The sequence below is a fragment of the Corvus kubaryi genome, unplaced genomic scaffold, assembly GCF_017639235.1.
Source record: "Corvus kubaryi isolate FWS band 111438036 unplaced genomic scaffold, C.kubaryi_AGA036_p1.0 37357, whole genome shotgun sequence".
NCBI lineage: Eukaryota > Metazoa > Chordata > Aves > Passeriformes > Corvidae > Corvus > Corvus kubaryi.
Genome location: NW_024581117.1, coordinates 16,637,038 through 16,657,102, shown reverse-complemented (window position 1 = coordinate 16,657,102; position 20,065 = coordinate 16,637,038). Strand labels below are relative to the sequence as shown.

General features: G+C 51.8%; 1 protein-coding gene across 2 annotated transcripts in view; it reads left to right on the top strand.

Annotated features, from left to right (window-relative positions):
- UNC5B (unc-5 netrin receptor B) overlaps window positions 1-20,065 on the top strand; it is a 52,257-nt gene that overhangs the window by 24,049 nt on the left and 8,143 nt on the right. For both annotated transcript variants that reach the window (XM_042033525.1, XM_042033524.1), the window contains exons 2-7: window positions 12,614-12,835; window positions 16,240-16,383; window positions 17,533-17,636; window positions 18,137-18,317; window positions 18,868-19,035; window positions 19,489-19,653. In XM_042033525.1, coding sequence (XP_041889459.1) covers window positions 12,614-12,835; window positions 16,240-16,383; window positions 17,533-17,636; window positions 18,137-18,317; window positions 18,868-19,035; window positions 19,489-19,653 — 984 coding nt within the window. The remainder of the gene's footprint in view (window positions 1-12,613; window positions 12,836-16,239; window positions 16,384-17,532; window positions 17,637-18,136; window positions 18,318-18,867; window positions 19,036-19,488; window positions 19,654-20,065) is intronic.

Sequence of the window (20,065 nt, the reverse complement as noted above, 5' to 3'; positions counted from 1 at the left end):
CACATGACGTCTTCTCTCGACGGACCATTTTTCCTTATGACCTCTTCCAGCTCCCAGGGCAGCGCTGGGAATATCCCTGGCCAGTTTGGGATGGAGGCCGGAGGAGGAAACACTGTGTTTCTCAGCCCCGACCTGTTCCTTGCTGTTGCTGTATTGTTAGGAGAGTTCTCCAGAATATCTGAGGATGGGAAGCTCATTGTGCTGATGATATCCAGCATCCTGCTGGATTGCCTTTGTGAGGAATTGTAACCACTTTGCCTTGCTGAGGATGTTTGGAGAGGGAGGGGGGGCGGCATGCAGAGTGAAACAGTCACATAGACCACCTGAAAAAGAAAAAAACTGAACACACTTGAAATAAATGTGTTTGTACTTGAATCAGGTTAAAAAAGGAGTCAGGAACGGTACTACAAAAGGGAATGCTGTCAGCTTAGGGGTAAGGAGGATGAAAAAAATTATCTAAAAGTATTGTTTTGGCATGCCAGGAAGTTCTGGTAATCACTGTAACTAAGAGCTGTTACAAACACAGCCATGGAGTTTTCCTTGCCTGGAAAAGGTGTAGATCAGAATCTGTCCTGCTCGGTGCGGTTGTTTGGTGGATGCTCCGCCTCCTGGATCTGGGGGCATCCACTGTAACACCAGCCTGGCTCAAACAAAATGAACCTGGCAGCTTCACTTTAAAATGTGTATGTTCAGCTCTTTCTGCTCTCCTCACACTTCATTTATAGTTTTTTTCTGCCTGTTGGGGTTAACACCCCTTTTCCTCTTTTGTTTCTCCTTCTCTCTTAATTGCCTGTTAAATAATTTAAATATTTGGGACTAAAGGGCTTAAATTATCCATTAATTTACATTAGTAATTTATATATCAGGCTGAATGGACACACTGTTAGTGTAATGGCTCCCTGTGGACAGGCAGGAAGGGGGCTGCAGTGCATTTTCCTGGAAGCATGGATGTTTCCTTACACCTCCCAGCCTGGAGGTCAAGTGTGTGAGAGGGACCCCTGCGGTGGGGTCTGGGGGTCCCATCTCCTTGGGACAGAGGTGTTTGGGTTTCAAAGCAGCTTTTTTTTTTTTTTTTTTTTTTTGCAGTTTGAGCTGTGTTTGCAGGGGGTTGAATGTGTTGCATGTTGGTAGACAACATGGAATCATGGAATGGTTTGTATTGGATAGGACCTTCGAGGGATTTTCCAGCCCCATGCTGTGGGCAGGGACACCTTCCACTATCCCAGGTTGCTCCAAGTCCTGTCCAGCCTGGCCTCGGACACTTCCAGTGATCCAGGGGCAGACACAGCTTCTCTGGGCACCCTGGGCCAGGGCCTCACCACCCTCCCAGGGAACAATTCCTCCCCAATATCCCACCTAACCCTGCCCTCTGGCAGTGTCCTGGCACTTCATCCCCTTGTCTGAAGTCCCTCTCCAGCTCTCTTGGAGCCCCTTTAGGCACTGGAAGGGGCTCTAAGGTCTCCCTGGAGCCTTTCCTTCTGCAGGCTGAACAGCCACAGCTCTCCCAGCCTGGCTGAACACAAGACATCTCCCTTAGCAGGGACAGGGTTAATTTGGGATGTGCAGCACAGGGCTTCGGGGGCTTTCTGAGGCTAAGCCCCTCGTCAGAGCTATCCCTGGGTGCTTTGGGAATGCCAGGAAGCAGATCCAGGCATGGGGCTTAGCCTTAAAGTCCAGTGTCCCCTGGTCAGTGACAGCTGGCTCTTCCCTCCTGTCCCCCTGCCCCAGGACTGGGATGGGGCAACACCTTTTTTCTGCATTCAGAAAATGTTTGGGGAGGATTTGGGGGTTTTCAAGTGCTTGTACATGTTTGGTTTGAACCCAACCCAATCCCCACCAGCCATGGGCTAGCTGGCAGTCGTAGTGACAAGTCACGGTGCCGTGGTATTGCCAGCAGCCAGTCCAAGGAGGACTCCTTAGGGTCCATCCCTGCTGGGGCTCAGGAATCGGGCAGCATCCAGGCTCCCCGCTGCAGGGCAGGAAAGAGGCCATTCACTGATTGGGCTCCAGGGAGGAGTAAATTGGGGCCGAGCTCCATCCCCGTGGCACGCCGGGGATGCGGGAGCTGTGCCCCGCTCCGCCCGTGGCGCTGCAGCAGCCCCGCCTGTCCTCCCGGAGCAGAGGTCGCTTAATGACTCTGATTACCCGCAGCATGGCCATAGTTAAAGCAATTAGTGCAAATCGCTTATGGAAATGCGGCCGATGGGGGACAGGGAGGAGAAAAGGACGAGACTGGGGGGCACCGGGCTTTTTTCCTGCTTTTTCCATGATGTTCACTATGCGTGATCCTTTGCCCCTGTTCCCTGAGACCTTTCTGTATCACCTCTGGTCCCTCTCTCTTGCTGCACATCCCTCAGAGGTGCCTCTGAGCCCTGCAGGAGTCGTTTCACTGCTGTGCCTGGGATGTCCTGCATCCATCAGAGCCATGCTCCACTTTTGGAGATGCTCAGTGTGTTTGTCACTGAAACATCTCTGGGTTCAGCATCCCAAACTTCATTTTACTTGTCAATATTGTATATTTTTAAGGGCAATTTTTATCAATACCTTGGGAGAGGAAGGTGTGGGAGCAAGTGTTGGCTTGCTGATGTATTGGACACAGGTTTCAGCATCAGTAGGGGTGCTTCCAAGTGGAGTCCCACCTACACAGGGTGGCACAGACCCCCAAAATTGGGGCATTTCCAGCCCAGGCACCTCCAGCCCCAAGTGGTACCCATGCTGAGATGGGAAGGATGCTTGTGGGAGTTCGGGCCACGTGGGAGTTAACTTTCGTCCACAGGGGAGGAATGTGTGTGCCAGAGGACAAAGGGAGGAAAAAGAAGCTCGGTGGTGTGGGAGAAGAAAAGGTGGAAATCCCCAGTGGTGAGAAAGGAAGAAACCTGTGGCCACATGGGTCCCATGGTATTGAAATGCCAAAGAGGGGAGGAGGGTGCCAAACAACGCTAGGAAGCTCCTGAAGGCTCCCCACCTCCCTGCAAATGGCAGACTGAGGGGAAAAGGCTTTGTGTTTTGTAGGGGTTTCCTTCTGTGGGAGCACAGGGAGTTTTTGCTCCCGCTCTGGATGGCGAGGCAGCGATGCCAGGCGAGGGCAGGCACTACAAACAGGCGCCCCCCAGAAAAACCCCAGAACCTCATGGCTTTTATCAATCGCAGCTTTCTTTCCTGTGTAAAAGCAGGTGTGAGGTGCTGGGAGCCCAGCTGGCTGTGGGGTTTAGAGGGAAAGGAATAAAACTAATCAAGGTATTTGCTAAAATCCTTTTGCCACCGGCTGGACACCTCTCTATGTGCCACAATGGGGAAGCCATGATGGGCTTGAGGTACCTGCCCTCCATTCTGCCTGCTCTTGGCTTCAGGGATCAAATCCTGACACAGAAAAGGGGGTGGGGAAGCCTTGTCATCTCAGCTAGTCTCACTGATGGTTTGGGGGCTTATTCTTTTATAAGGATATTGCTGAAAGAGGGGGGAGAGAGAGAAAAATCTTAATATTTGACATTCAGCATCAGCAGGGATTTTTTTTTTTCCTTAAATCTTTTTCTATCCCTGTTTCTCCCCCTCCTCCCATTTTTCCTTCTGTTTGTCCCTGCAGTAAAATGAGAAGGGAAGAAAAGGGCAGAGAAAGGACAATAAAAAACAAGGCATTTCCAGCCTCCATTTGTGGTGGTTATTTTTTTGTTGTTGTTTTTGTTGGGGTTTTTTTTATCATAGCAACAAATCTGAAAGATTAAGGGCAACTTTAAAGACTGTTTAATACAGGGACCTCAATCAGCCTCTCTGGTGATGTTCCTCCCCCAGTTGAATTAATGGGGAATTTGAGGCATGGAATGGACCTTTTCTCTTGTTGCTTTTTTAATGATTAAATAATAATAATGCCATGATTAAAATGATTTCAGCAGCAGCATTGCTCCCAGCGCCTTCCTCTGCTGAGCTGGCATGTCTGGGGGGGGTGGGAGGTGATCCTGGCAGGCGGCTCTGGCGGCGGGAGCCCCCAGCACAAGGAGTGGGGGCTCACGGCTGCCACGGGTACCGGAGCGGGTGATGCTCCCAGCCCATGCCGGCCACCGAGTGAGCTGCGGGAGAAGAGTGGGAAAAGCGTCGGGAAAAGTAGGGCAGCAGCTGGCGAGGGGCCTGCAGAGAGGTTGGCTGGAGGTGGCGGGGGGCATTCTTCCAGCCGGCTTTGGCTTCCCAGGGTTTGCGGGAGGAGAGAGTGGGTGACAGAAAGACAAAAAGGATGAGGAAAAAATTCCCAAAACCAAACACAACTCCCCCAGATTTCAGTTCCTTTTGCCCTGCTGTTCCCTTCTTTGCAGCCAGCTGCCTAAACTTTTTGCTTTACCCTGTTGGGCTTGTGCTAATGCCTCCTTGGGGTGGGATGTGCACAACCTTGGGGTGCTAATGGCTTCCTTAGGGTGGGATGTGCACAACCACCTCCTCTAGATTTTGGGACAGAAGTGCCACCACCCAGGACTACCAAACCTTGTCAGCCACTTTTAGAGGGCCCGGCTGGGTTGTCCCCACCTCGATGTTTGGCATTGGGGTGCTCAGAGGGCGAAACCTGCTCACCTCCAGCCCATGGTCCTATGGGATGTGTGTGCCCAGGGAGGGATGCTCCGAGATGGGATGCCTGGTGGGCAGCAGAGCATCCCTCTTTTCCCAAGGAGCGCTGGGTGTTTCACAGCCCTGCTTGCTGCTGCTTTAAAATCGCTTCTCATGCCTGAAGCCAGGGTGGTCGCCTCCAGATTTTCACGTTCAGGGAAAAAGAGAAAACCCACCCATTGCAAAACAGCCACCTGAAAGTTGCACTCTCAAGGGGATCACTGGGGAATTTACATTTTGAAATATGTATGTAATTTGGGTGAAGGGGAAATTGCTCTCTGTCTGCAAAACCGTCAACTTTCTTTCTCCCAGAGTTAGCATTTTCCAGATTGCGGTGCTCAGTTAACAGGAGACCCTTTTTTTTCCTTCTCTGTGTTTTCCAAGGAGAGCTTGCAGCTTGCACTTGGTTTGTTGCAGTTTGAAGGATAATTAGTAATTCCTTGGACTTTTTGGTATTAACCAGGGCAACAAGTCCCTGCTTGTTCCTTGCTTTCTTTTCCCTTCTCTCTTTTCTTGTTGAAATGATTATTCTTTTCACAACAGGAACCCAGCACACGCCGTACATGTGAATAAACAGCGTGTTACCGCCTTCTTGGCTGCTGGCACTTTTCTTTCATGGGCCAAAGCAAATAAATAAAAACTTCCTATAATTATTATATCCATTAAAAATAAAGAACAAACTCGACAAGAGGACCGTGACAATGGAGTGAAAATAGCACAAAGGGAAATGTCTGTGCCCGTAACAAGAACCAGCACTAGATGAAATTTGGAGATAGTTTTCCAACAAAACTGCTTCCCTGAAGGGAATGTATAAAACAGCACAAAAGAAGCCAGCACAATAGAGTGTAACAGGGATTTGCGACATAATTCCTCCTCCTTTTTTTTCTTTCTTTTTTTTTATTTTGATTCACTCTCTTTTCCATGGGTATTTACGGGGATTCGCGCAGCTCACGGCTCCACTAAAACCAGAAATAAGGAACAATTTACTCCAATCTGCCTGTGTCGTGTTGTAAATCCATATAATGAAAAATTAAGAGATTTGTACCATAAGGGATCTCAGCTGTTTACACTTCTCAGGAGGCTTCGCCTTTGATTATCATAATCATAAAGAAAAACAAAAGAATAGTGGCTCCATAAATACTCTGGTGTAATGCATAATCAACAAGATAAACTTCTGTCTTTCCAGCTCCCAGGACAGGAGGTGTTGCCAGAGCCTGGGTGTTTCTCCTCTGGGGATTTCATCCTCAGGGGATGGTTGGCATTTGGGTTGGATCCTCTTAGCTGTGGCTGGCAGGGGCACAGAGGTCCTGTGATGGGTTGTGCAGGGATGCTGCAGTGGGATGCTTAGGATGCTGCAGATGGGATGCACAGGGATGCTGTGGTGGGATGTGAAGGGATGCTGTGGTTGGATGCCCTATGCAAGGGCACCCTGCCTTAGTTTACTTCTCAGGCTGCCTTGCAAAAACCTGACCTGAGGATTTAGCTAAAAGGTTGATTTATTTTTATATTTATTTATATAAGTGAGGTGGGTTTTGATCAATATGGTCGTTGCATACAGAAACATCCGTGGGGCTGCCCAGCTCCTGCTTCCCACCCTGTTCTCAGCACAGACTTTGCTTTCTTCATTCCTTTCCCTGTCCCCATCCAGTCCTGGTTTAATAAAGGTACGCAGTGAGGGAGGCCAGCTGCAGGCTCTTCCTTTAGCTGGGAGAGGAGGAATCTGCTTTTTTTTTTTTTCCAGGGGTGTAATTAGGGCTGGCTGAGTGCACCTCCTCATTACCCACGCTGGGGAGGAATGCTCTCTAATTATGAAGTTTGCCTGTCGCCGGGCAGAAGGGACAGGAGGGACTTCTAAGCTGCTGGGAAATGCCTGTCTGTCCCTCCCTCTCGGGCTGGATGGGCTCTGGGAGGAGCTGGAGGCCGTGGGATGGAGGGATTGTGCTGGCTCAGAGCTGGATGATGCCAGGTTTGGCAGGAAGGGACTGTGAAGCTGCTGGAAGAGGGCAGCCAGTGGAAGAAAAGGAGCCAGGTCGTCAGGCAGAGATGCTTGGGGGAAAGGTTAAGTGGGTCTTTCCAGGTTTAGTTATTAATAAAAGAGTGGTGAGAATGGAGAGGCCAAATATGGATTCCAGGTGCTTTCCTGGCTGGTGGGAGCAGGAGGGGATGGGCTTCAGTTTCTGGGGGGCCAGAGAGGTAGGAAAACATCTTCTGCACATCCCAGCACACCCCTGGGTGCTGGGTTTCAGTGATCCAGTCCCTGCTGAGCTACCAAGATTGGGGGCACAAGGGTGGTCACTCTACAAGCATGTCATCCCCGTCGCTTTTTGAGCTCAAAATCCAACCTTGCTCCAGACTGGAGTTGAGGTAGAATCATAGAATGGTTTGACTTGGAAGGGACCTCTAAAGATTGTGGACTTCCAACCCCCACCGTGGGCAGGAACACCTTCCATCAGACCAGGGTGCTCCAAGCCCCATCCAGCCTGGCCTGACACTTCCAGGGATGGGGCAGCCACAGCTTCTCCAGGCAACCTATTCCAGGGTCTCACCACTCTCACAAGGAAGAACTTCTTCTATAAATTTCCCCTTTCACTTTGAACCCAAATGAACCCAGGCCCTGGGTACCACTTGGTTATCCTTGCTATCCCTGAAGGTTCCACACTCAGTTTTGTGGCTTCTGCTGGCAGCTTGGGGCTCTCCCATGCTGGGAGGGAGAGGTTAATGAGCCACACTGAGTTAATGAGGCCGGGGGTTACATCAGCCAGCTGCAGCCCTGGGGACCTGTTACATTCTCTGCATCTCAGTTTCATCAGCACTTCCCAGCTTGTGTCTGAACGATACTAGGCTTTCGAAGGCACAGGATTTTGTGGGCTCTGTGCGAGAAGGCAGCAGGGAGAGAGTTGGATGTGAGTGGCTTCAAGTCTCCCAAACCCATCCTCACTTACACCCTGTATTTTGGGTTGTCCTCCTTTCTCCTTGCTGTGTCTCCAATGGGATGTAACCCCAGAGAAGGGGCAGTGGGCTGTGGCTTGGGATGGCACTGCTCCATCTCATGGAGACTTTGCCTCTGAAGATGCCACATGCTGCTGTTACCTCCTCGGAGATGGGGCTTTGTGTTGGGGGACCACACAGATGTGTGGGCGGCTGAATTTGGCTTAGCAGGGGTGAGAAGGGGATGCTTGGGGAAGAGAGGATGATGTTTGGGGGAGGAAGGATGCTTAGGCTGCCTTTAGGATGGAAGGTTTGGGTATGTGTTACCACTGGACACAGAATTGTCCCAATGGCAGTTTACGATGGGAAGCCCATGGGCATAGGAAAGGCCTGGACTGGTGATGCCGGTTCCCCCTGAGCTCAGGGATGGACTGGAATGTGGTGGGATGCGTTTGTGCCCCTCCAGGGCTGGCAGCAGGGATCCCCTCAGTCAGCCAGGGATTCTGGAATGGCAGTGAGCCATGCCATGGCTCCAGCATCAAAATTTGCTGGAGTTTAAATGGCAACAGCACTAATCTCTAAATGAGCCTGTTAATACCTTCTCCCTGGAGGCAATAGGAGGAGGGATTTGGGATGGGGACAGCCCCACTCCAGCTTTTCAGACACCTGGAGCCAAGCTGGTGGCTGGAGCATCCCCTCCATCTCTGTCTCTAGAGCCAGAGCCATTCTCATCCCTTCTGGGGGATTGGAAGGGGGATTGGGAAGGCAGATGACTCCTCCTGTGGTGCTGGAGATAAGCTGTTACATATTTTTTCATTTCTACAGGAGGATTTTAACCCACCTGGCAGGTTTAACTATTCCCTGTCAGGCCTTCCCAGGAGCTAGCACCTGCCATGAGGCAGGCGGGAATGTGGGGAGGCGGAGACAGAAGGGGTTAAGCGTCCACCGCCACTCAGATATAGCTGGAGAAACCCAGGCATCCCAGCCTAATCCTTACATCCTTACATCGCATCCCTGCCTGCCTGGTACTGGGAGGAGGGATGGTGGTGGCCATGGGTGATGGGAAGCCACTAATGCTCCTGTAATCTTCCAAATATTTGGAGGGATGACAATTGCAGGAGAGAGGATTTTAACGCTTTCCTGGGGAGGTTTGCTCGGCCATTGCTGCATGGGGAGTTGCTTTGCAGGTTCGCCATCCCTGGTGCCGCGTGTTTGGGGCGATAGAGGAGGGGGTTAAGGCTGGATCCCAGCTCTGATGCTGCTGCCTTTTGGGGCTTGAGGTGGGTGTGGGGTCGTGGATCTTGACAAGTTGCAAACACTGGCAGCAAACATCTGCAAATCACCCCCCAGGGAGCAGATGCTGTGGATAATCCAGCTCAGCCCCAGCCGATTAAAATGAGGGATGGGGAGAGGAAAAGAAGTGCCTGTTTCCCTCCTCCCTTTTCCTCTCGTTGCTCCTTCTACACTCATCCTCGAGGCTTCAGGATTTGGTCCCGTGGGTTGAGCTGGGAGCTGCTCCCTCTTTGCCTCTCCCTCCCCACAAAGAGCTCCAGACACCCTGTAACACCATGCCCCAAGTAGTGTGAGATTGTGGGATGGCGACAGCCTGGGACGTCCAAAAAAATCCCCAGAAGAGAGCTGGGAAGCAGGCACCCACCTCCAGCGGGAAGGAGGGAAGCCAGCAGATGGGAACCCCCTGCAGACGTCTGCCAGGGAGATGATTACAGGCAGCAGAGTGCGCTCTCAAATATTTATTAGTTTGTCACTGCTGGTAGTTTTATTGCTGGTGTGATTGTGGGACTGGAAATCCTGGCTGTGCAGGGCTCCTTTCCTGCTTTCCCATGCAAAAGCATCTCCGTGCCTGCTGCTCCTGTGGTCACTGGGCCACAGTGTCACCTCGGCTGGGAAGTGGTCTCTGGAGGTGATGGGATTGCACCATTGGGGAGGTGCCTTTTCCTGGGGCGTATTTTGCAGCTGTTACTGGGTAGTCAGGGCAGACAGGAGCAGCAGTTGTTCCTGCACAAGCAGCCATGTTTCCCCCCCACCGACTGTGTGTGGATTTTTTGGGGGCCCCCAATGAGTGTCAGCGGAGTGAGAGGTTTCCCATGCAGCGGGTGGCCGGGCGTTGGGAATGGGGATGAAAGGCTGGCTTGATGGGTTATGATAAATGTGCCCAGCATGGTTCTCCTCCCTTCTCATCCAAAGTCCCCGTTGTTCCTATGCCTTAATTCTTCCCCAGTGCATTTAAACACCAGCGACTGTTTCATGCTGGAGGAAAACGCCCTGCCCAGCTGCAAATGCTTTTTCGCAGATAATTTCTGAATGGAAAAATCACCCTCCCCCTTGATTTTCTTCCATCCATGAGTCACAGATCCATGATCTGTGGGGTTGGGGCTCCGTGGCATGGCCCCAGTTGTGAGTCTGCCATGAAAAACCCATCATCCTTTTCCCCTGTCTCCTGTTAGAGCTGCTTTTTTGGCCCCAGATCTCTCCTGGCCAGAATCAAAAGATCTCTCAGCTGTTGTGAGTTTGCAGGATTTTAACTTTTCCAGCATGCTCCTTGCTTTAAAGGTTCAGGTGTTTTGGGTTCAAGCCTTAAACCCAGCAGCTTTTTTTATAGCCACCAAAAGCAGATGTTGGATCTAGCTGGTGACACTATCCTATTCCCCCACCCTCGTCACTGTGCCCACTTGAAGAAGAACCTTGAAGACCCAGCATTTGGGCAGATGCCCTCTTGGAGCGGGGTCTGGATGGGATTTTTGGTACCACCAGGAGTGTCTCAGCCCCAAACCCTGTGCTGGGGGCTTGCACCACAGCCTGGAGCATCACCCTTCCTGCTGCAGATGATCCCGGTGAGTCACAAATCTGGCATTTTCATCCCCATCCGGCCATGACTCATCCCCTCACGGCTCCCAGATCCTCTTGGATGACCTAAAGTCTTGTTTAGCATCACCAAAGTGGTGATGAGGTTGGAGAAAACATATCCTTGGTGTTGGCTGTTGGAGAAGGATCTCTCCTCCTAGCCTGTGGTTTTGGATCAGGGTCATGTGCACTTCGGGGTGTTACCTCCGTAGGGAAGGTCCTTCCAAAAACTGGTTCTTTAGGCTACCTGTGCCCATTCCCAGCTGCCAGTCTCAGGTCTGCCTTTGCCACAGGGATGCAAGGAGCATCATATCAGGGAGGTTTTCACACAAGCCCATGAGCTAAGTTTTGTTGGCTGCCTCTGTTGCCAGTTCAATTATCTCCTGCCAGCCCCCTTTGCCAGGGAATTTAGATCTGTGACATGGAAGCGGTTTTTGAAATTTAAAAAAAACCAATGTACAACCAACAACACAACAACTCAGTGGATGAAAAGTTGAGTAGTAAATTTAAAAAAAAGATGGGGGGAGGAAAAAGAGATATTTGTTGCTGTGACAGGTAGAAGGCTGCTCAGCAGGACAGGAGAGCAGGACCAGTGGCCTGAGGTGGTCACAGGGAGCAGCATGGGATTGTTCAGGGTGAGGGTCACATACCTTGGCATTCCCTGTCCCCCTGCCTGCCATGGGGCCTGGGAAAATTACAGATCTGCAAATGAGATGGGGGAAGAAATAACCAGCAGCAGAGAGGTGGGGAAAAGCCAGCCAGAGAGAGGGAGAGAAATTAGCCTGGAGTTTAATTCATTGTTTCCAAAAGAGCAGTTAATGGATTATGACAAATGTCCTACCGCTCTCCCTTAGTGCTGTGTTAAATGGAAATGGAAAGTCAGTTTTCCTAAATGGATTTTAAACGACTGACCTCGTGCATTTTTTTTTTTCCCTCACTGATTTTTGCTCAGGAGGCAGCTTGGTCATCTTGTTTTCTTGATGCATCTGATTATATTTTTTTCTCCTCCTCCTCTTCCTCCTCCTCACAGCTTGGGATTCTGATTCTCTCCTTGCTGCACTGCTTCTTGCCAAGGGTAATGAAGGGAGTGGGCTTCTTTCTTTTCCCTGCCAGTTCTGGAGATGTTATCGCAGGGCTGGGGATATTTACTGTTTTCCTGCACGCTGCAGTGCCTGGAGTTGAGAATCACAGCTCTGGCTGGGGGAAGAGAGGAGGAAAAGCTCGTAACTCCTTTGAGTGTAAAGAAAAGCCTTGTGATGTGACCTGGCTGCTAGTGAGATTCCCAGGAACAACAGGTTAAGCAGCAGCATCCCTGTGCACCTGTCTGGGGGTTTTTATTACTCCTGTGATATTTGGGGTTGATCTTAATGGGCTGGAAACAGGTCTCCTACAGATGATGCTCAGCATCAGTCAGAGCATCTTCCCAAGCTGCTGCTGGGAATGAGCCGCCCTGAGCCTCCCACTCCTAAGGGATAATGTTCCTGTGTGAGCACTGAGCTGCTCACCCCTTTCCAAGATTTTTCTTGGCCTGTCCTGAGCAAACATCACCTCCAGTTGTTTTTGCATTTAGATGGCTTTTGAAAGCAAACAAGCAGGAAGATGGAGCTCCCCAGGGCACAGACCCCTGGTTTCTGGGACAGTGTGAATCCTGATGGCACCTTTGGGTGATGTTCTCTGGAGGTGGCTGGGCTGAAAGCGATCGCTCACCTGTTGGGTGATGCTGAAATCCAAGTGTTGGCAGGGGGTGAGATCCCAAATGCAGCTCCAGTGAAGATGTGGATGTCTGAGATTACTGCTGGGGATATGGTCAGCATTCCCAGCACAAGCCCTGCCAGCATTTTGCTTGGAGCATGCCCGTGCATTCCTCAGGGCTGTGAGGAGGAGGCTAGGGGTGGGGGACATCAGCCCCTTTGGAGCCTCTCTGTGTCCCTGTCACCATCCCTGGACCTGGGTTTGTTTTGCTCTGCCGCTTGTGGTGTCCTCTAGTGAGATCACCCTGGCTTTGGGCTCAGGGTATGCATGGGGGTACGCAGGTGAAAACAGGATTGATCCCACAGCTCTGTACCTTACAGGGGTTTGCTTTGCTGGCTTTTGAGGAGCCTCCAGCCCTCTTTTTGATTTTCCACACATCCTCAGCAAGGGCTGTTGTTGCCACCACTGTGTGCAGGGCAGTCCTGGGTGGGTGGGGGATGGGGATGTAGGGCACCTCCCAACCCTCTCGGTCTCCTGGCAGGGCTGGAGTACAGCGATGTGCTGCCTGACTCCTTCCCGTCGGCGCCGGCGGAGACGCTCCCGCACTTCCTGCTGGAGCCGCAGGATGCCTACATCGTGAAGAACAAGCCCGTGGAGCTCGTGTGCCGTGCCAACCCCGCCACACAGATCTACTTCAAGTGCAATGGGGAGTGGGTCAACCAGAATGACCACGTCACCAAGGAGAGCCTGGACGAGGTCACCGGTGAGCAAAGCCACCCCAGCATCTTTCTGCCTCCCCGTCCCTCGCTCCTTTCCAGGTCCTTTTCCCTCTTGCCTTATCTGCACTGTTGATGGTTCACCTCCAGGCAGACTTTCCAGACCACTGGTGAAAGCACCATGATGGTGCTGTGGTCAGCACACCCCCCAGAAGCTTGGGGAAGTCACTCTGCCTGATTTTGCGCTTACCCTTGTGCAGGACTTGGGGTTCTTAAAAGGGATTTTAAAGGCAGCATGTTTAAATCCGATAAAAAAAGGGACTGCTTTCCTACAAAATGCCTAATCAACGTGTAGGAGTCATTGCCAGGACAGGTGGCAAAGGCTGGCAGCTTATGCAGGTTCGCAGAGGGATTAAGTGTTTAATCGGTAATGAGAGCAATTGCAGGTAGGATTTGAAATGCCTGTTGATGGCAAATTAGCTCTTTCTTCCCTATCTCAGAGGATAAGTCAGCCTCTGGCTGCCTGGAACGGGGTGAGAAGGTGGCTTAGGCGTTTTAGGGGGGGGTCTTACTCCACGGGATTGGGCTCTGTAGAGCTGCTAGGTCCCTGTCTTGGAACATCCTGGCATAAGAATAAGATCAAGACGTGGGGTTGGATATATCATGTAATCAGTAGATTTCCTAAAATTGGTGTGCTTTAGCTTGGCACCCATCTTTTCTGCACCAGTTTTGGTACCTGTGGCTGATCAGCAGTGGAGGAAAACAGTCACGTTGCCCCTGTAAGATCTTCCCTCTGCAAATCACTGCGCACATGGCATCTGGAGGGCTTTAAACCAAGGCAGCTTTTTGAACTGCAGTGGTGTTGGCCTTGGAAGGCAGGCTGGGCTTAGAGGAGAGGAGCCTGGAGGAGCCACAAGTGTTTTGACAGAATCTTCTCTTGTCCCTATGATTTTTCCCACAGCCTTACCCTTCCCTGGTATCTCTTGCTCTCCACCGTGTACTAGCCGTGAGCTGGTCTGTGCTCGGGTGCATCCCTGAACCTGCTCTGTAAAGCCTTTCTTTCCTCTGTAGCTTTTTGAGTCTTTCCTCCTAAAGCTGCTTTAGCCATTCCTGGGGTGTTTTTTCTCTAGAGGAAGGCTGGTCAGGCAGGCTGGCCCTTTGCTTCTCTGGAGGCTTACAGGAGCAGGGGACGCTCTGTTTCTCTCTTTCAGGGTGCATCTCCACCTCCCAGCTCTTGCAGAGGCCAGATTTGAAACCCTCACCACTGTAGGGCAGTGTCAGTGCTGGTCAGTGATGGAGCAGCCTTGCCAAGGGGTTTTAAATTTATTTATAGCATCTGGCCACACTGGGTTGAGCCAGAGGTCTGTGTGCCCCGCACACAGCAGTGGAGGATGCTTAGGGGAAGATCATGGAACCAGGACAAGGAGGGAGCGATGGAGCTGCCCTGTCACCCTCCCAGCTTTCCACCATCCATGATCAGGGACTCCCAGCTCTTGTGGCAACATCTGAGCAGTGTGGTCCAGCCCTAGGTGGAAATCCCCCCCTTGTTAATTTGCCTAAATGCTGTTAGGATTCATTTCTCTGGAGCATCCTGTAGGAGGGGGTTTCATGCCTTAGTGATGTGCAGTGTGGAAAGAACCACTATATTTCATAGACCCATGGAATGGGTTGGGTTGGAAGGGACCTTAAAGATGGTATAGTACAACCCCGTGCCATGGGCAGGGACACCTTCCACTAGCCGAGGTTGCTCTAAGCCCCGTCCAGCCTGGCCTGGAACACTCCCAGGGATGGGGCATCCAGCTGCACAACGTGTTGCTGTGGGAACTCATTCACTTTGGTCCAGCATCTCCCTCTCAGATTCCAGTCTGCTGATGCAGAACCTGTGCTGACAATTTGGGAAGGAAAGAGCACCTTCCATCCATGCTTCAAAGATGGCATTGCTGCTATCAGGGAATGAACCGACAGTGCCTGCAGGTGATGCCATGCATGTAAAAGCTGCTGGTGTGGGCATCTCTGCCTGGCAGCCTCCCTAAGGAAGAGGGAGCTGGAACCAAAGTGGTTTAACGTGCTAAAAAATCTGCATTTGCAGCACCCAGCGTTGGTTGGGAAAGCTGCCGGAAAGGGCAAGGGGGAGAGCTGGGCACAAAGGCACAGGTTAACACGGTTAGTTTTTAAGCGTCCTTGGTTAAATGCTTTGGAAAAAGGGACCTTTAAGAAGAAGGAAAAAAAAAAAAGAAAGGACTTTTAAGATGACGTGTCTTGAATGAGCCTGGCTCAGTAATGCTCTGATTGTGCTTGATCCAAAACATTTCATGCAGAAGAAAGCAAAAATAGGCCAAGTCAGAGAGGATAATTCAGCTGAGTGAGGGGGGCCAGGCAGGATGAGTGGCTCTGTTTGGGTGCCTGGAAGCCCTTAGGAAGTCACTTCTGTGTGCCATGAGTTTGGTCTACAGTTTTGGGTAGTCATTGCTTTCAGGGGGGACAGAGGCAGGGCATTTACAGGATGCTCCCCCCCTTTCCAGGATGCTTCTCCCACCGGAGCTTCCCAGATAGACAAAATGAGTTGGAGCCCCATCTCCATCCTGAGTCCTTCTAAAAACCCTAAGTTTCCCAAAAGTGCTTAGCCCAAATACCTTTGCTTTTGGAGTTTTTTGTTATGATTTTTTTTTCCCTTGAATAGTGACAAAATAAATTGTATTTCCTTGTCAGCTCTTCCGCAGGAAGGTATCAGGGAGACAGTAATTGCTCCTCACAGCACGGGGAGTGAGCTGTAACAAAATTACAGCTGGGGAGCATGCAGCTCTCGATCACTGTGAAATTGAGGCCTTTTTAAAATAGAAACAGAAAAAAAAAAAGCCAAACGGGCAGATATTGCTTAAAATAAGGAAAAGTAAGCCCCGAGTCCCTCCTGCCCTTGGTGATGGTCATTGATGCTTCAGCATCCTGCAGTCCAGGAGACCGTGTCCTGGTCATGGTGGTGTTGCCTTTGTCATTGCACCCCTGCCATGGCCAGGCTGATTTCTTTAAGGTTTTATTTGTCTTGTTATATTTGTATTCAAGTGGCACAGACAGGGGTAGTTTCTCCCCACAACAAAACCTGGGGGAGGCATCCTTCAAACCCTGGTGGGTGAGAAGGGGTCCGGACAGGGATGTTGGAGATGTGGGAGCGAGCTGGTGGAGGAGGATGATGGCTTTAGAAACACTGAAGAGATTCTGGTCCTGCTCAGCTGGACTGGGGGGGAAAAAGAGACACTTCCATGTGATCCATTGCCCTGACTTCATCCCCAAACCATCCTCCTCCCTCATTTGTGAGGTGCCAACCCCAGATGAGAAGCCTCCAAACCTCTCTCCTCCAGCTTTGCATGTCCCCCACCCCTCTTGGATGCTGCCTCAGTTTCCCTGCTCCTGGATGCTCCTGCCCATCTGATGCCGTGCCTCTGTCCCCTTGCAGGGCTGCTGGTGCGGGAGGTGCAGATCGAGGTGTCCCGGCAGCAGGTGGAGGAGCTGTTTGGCCTGGAGGATTACTGGTGCCAGTGCGTGGCCTGGAGCTCGGCAGGCACCACCAAGAGCCGCAGGGCCTACGTCCGCATTGCCTGTAAGTGCCCCGTGCTGCTCCCATCTCCAGGGCTCACTCCTCCTCTGCTTTCTGATCAATTTGGGATGACCCATCTTTGCTGGATGACCCTGGTTTTCTCTCCTCACCCCAGCTCTAGCTTTGCTTCTGAGTGTCACTGTCCCCACCTGCCGGGGCGGTGGCACTACCAGGGTTAATGCCACATTGCCCAGCAGCGTGCTCAGCACTTCCCAGGGTTTTATTATCCTTAATAACCCAGCGGATGGCACCTTGCACGCTCTGCCTGAATCAGCGACTCCGTGTCCTCTGAGTCCCTGCTGTCACGTGTCGCTGCCCCGAGCTGCTGTTTGGGGGTGTCAGCCTGATTAAGGGCGAGTTAGTCAGGCTGGTCCCGCCTGAATTTGCTCAGCTAGCAAACAAGATGGTGGAGCTATAGGAGGACAGCCAGGCTTCCCCGGCCCCAAACAGATTTTGCTATTAGAGGGCTAATAATCCAACGTGTTATCCAAAACAGAGAGGGCTGATGGATTGGCTACACTGCTGAAGGGTTTTGTCTGACCAGGGAAAATCACAGGATCAGAGAATCATAGAATCCCAGAATGCTTTGGGTTGGAAGGGATCTTAACATTCCAACCCCATGCCATAGGGAGTGACGCCTTCCTCTACACCAGCTTGCTCCAAACCCTGTCGAGCCCAGCCTTGAACACTTCCTTGGTGTTTTTTAGAGCAGAGGGTTCGGGAGCCACGTGGAGAGGGCTGGGAGTTGTAGCAGAGGATTGCAGCACCATCTAGTGACGCTCCTGCTCCTTCCAAGGCTCTGGACCAGGACACTGCCGTGTCCCCCACATCCTGAGGGCTCTGCTGGGAGGGATGAAGAAACAGTGGATAAACTGAGTTTTAGCCCCAAAAGGAAAAGACAGGATGAGGTATAAGCTTGCAAGCACATGAAGGAGGAAATATATCATCCTTGAGCACCATGTGCTGCCCCAAATCCATGGAAATCATGGTTCTTCAGCTCCTTCTTCCCAGGACACGTTTTGCCCTGGCTGTCTATGCCAGAGGGACTTCGTGACTTGTGGGTGCTTGGTGCTGAGGCACCCACCAAAGTTTTGGAGGCTGCCCTGTTCCTGCTGCAGGCTGGTAACCCCTGGCTTTTCCTTCCCCTCCCAGACCTACGGAAGAACTTTGATCAGGAGCCACTGGGCAAGGAGGTCCCACTGGAGCACGAGGTGCTGTTGCAGTGCCGCCCGCCCGAGGGGGTCCCACAGGCCGAGGTGAGCAGCTCTTGAAGGAATGCACGGTGGGGTGTCCCATCCCATCTCCTGTCAGCTGTCATTCAGCAGAATGGTTTATTTTGGGCAGCACCTGCTCAGCCCACTTCTCCCACACTTCCCTGAGGTGCCATTAACCCCTCAGAGGGAAGATCTAACAAGGAGGTACCCAGTGAGTTGTCTGGATCGGAGTGGTCACCAGTGGGAGCCGAGGGCTGGGAAAATCAGTATGGATGGGTTTCCCTACCAAGGTGGTGGAGCTTTCCTTGCCCACAGCTCTGTCAGCCCCTGGGAGCTGTGTGTTGAAGGTAGCCACGGTGTCTCATCCTTGGCCAAAACACCAGTAACGTGCCCCAGTCAGGCCTGGTTTGGCTCCCTTTTTGAGGAGAAATAAATCCAGTCAGAGGCAAGGTTGTCCAGTCAGTGGTTGAGGTGCTCAAGACATCATTGGTCTTGGTGATGGCGTAATCCCCATCATTCCCCATCCCTTCCTTTCCTGCCAGGTGGAGTGGCTGAGGAATGAGGATGTCATTGATCCCACCCAGGACACCAACTTCCTGATCACCATCGATCACAACCTCATCATCAAGCAGGCCCGGCTGTTGGACACTGCTAATTACACCTGCATGGCCAAGAACATCGTGGCCAAACGCCGGAGCACCACGGCCGCTGTCATTGTCTATGGTACCAGCCCGTGCTCTGGGAAGGGACCTTTGGTGCTGGCTGTGTCTCCAAGCCAAGGGGGAATATGGGCACTTCCTGGGAGCGGTAGGAGTGAATTAAATTAGTGTATTAAATTAGGTGATAACCGGTATCTGCAGAACAGGAGCCTCTAATGGCTTCCACAGGCAGTAAGGAGAGGTTCGAGGTGTAGGGGTCGAGGTATTTCTGAGCATTCTCGGTTCGGTAGGAGGGTGGATGGAGGCTGGATCTAGATGGATTTCTCTGGCTCTCAAAGCAGCTGGAAAGCTTTTTTGGCTTAACTTTGCTATGAAATCAAAGATCTCCTCAGAGCTAGACACAAAAATATATGCCAAGTGGAGAAAGGACCAAAGCATTCTCGAGCATCTTGGGCATAGGGTGGGTGACACAAGAGAGTCTTGTGATTTGCTTTTCATGAGGCTGAGCTGTAACAGGGGGTCACAGAAGTTGTAAAAACTCGAGGTTTAGCTCCAGCCCAAGGCTTAGCTGATGGATTGGGCTCCAGTGTTAACTCTGCCCATCTCCTCTGCAGTGAATGGTGGCTGGTCCACCTGGTCTGAGTGGTCTCCGTGCAACAACCGCTGTGGCCGGGGCTGGCAGAAGCGCACCCGGACCTGCACCAACCCTGCTCCACTGAATGGCGGCTCCTTCTGTGACGGGCAGCCCTTCCAGAAAATCACCTGCACCACCCTTTGTCCAGGTACAGAGGGTTCAGAAACCACATGCTACCTGTACCCCAGGCTGTGGTTGGGATTGTTGGGATTGTTCAGTCTGGACAAGAGAAGGCTCTGAGGTGACCTAATTGCAATCTTCCGGTACCTCAAGGGAGCCTATAAGAAACAGGGAGAGTTTATTTTCAAGGGCCTGGAGTAACAGCACAACAGGGAATGGCTTCATACGGACAGAGGGCAGGATTAGATGGGATATTGGGAAGAAATTCTTCCCTGTGGGGGAGGTGAGGCCCTGGCACAGGTTGCCCAGAGAAACTGTGGCTGCCCCATCCCTGGAAATGTCCAAGGCCAGGTGGAACAGGGCTTGGAGCACCCTGGTCTGGTGGCAGGGGGTTGAAACAAGATGGTCTTTAAGATATGCTGGGATAACACTCCCCAAAGTGGGAAGGTTTTACTGATGCCCCTGTGTCCGGTGCCCGCAGTGGACGGCGCGTGGACAGAGTGGAGCAAGTGGTCAGCGTGCAGCACCGAGTGCACTCACTGGCGCAGCCGTGAGTGCACGGCTCCGGCCCCCCGCAATGGTGGCAAGGACTGCAGCGGGGTGCTGCTGGACTCCAAAAACTGCACCGATGGGCTCTGCCTGCACAGTGAGTACCTGGGAGGGTGGCCACAAGCATGGGGACATGACACAGGAGATGCCACTGGCCGTGGTGCTCCAGCGTTTGGCCATGCTTTTTTGGCTGTGCCTCCAAGATGATGGAGTAGCCACTACCACCTGTGTTTTAAGTTGTCTTTAAAAAGGTGTTCTCATCCCTTCCAAAGTTAGTTCTTACCTGGAGGAAAGAGATACTGGGGATTTTTGGTGGAATCTAAATGTGCTGCTGGCATTGAGGCCCCTGCCCTCCCTGCAGGTTTGGGGCCTCTGCTGAAATAAAGCCGGTTGTGGGTAGAGGGGACAACTAGGAGGGGTTTCTCAGTCACACCGTGAAAATGCCTTCCCTGGGTCATTGCTGGGAGTTCTGGAGGTGGTTTTTTGAGGGAATAAACCCATAGTGATGG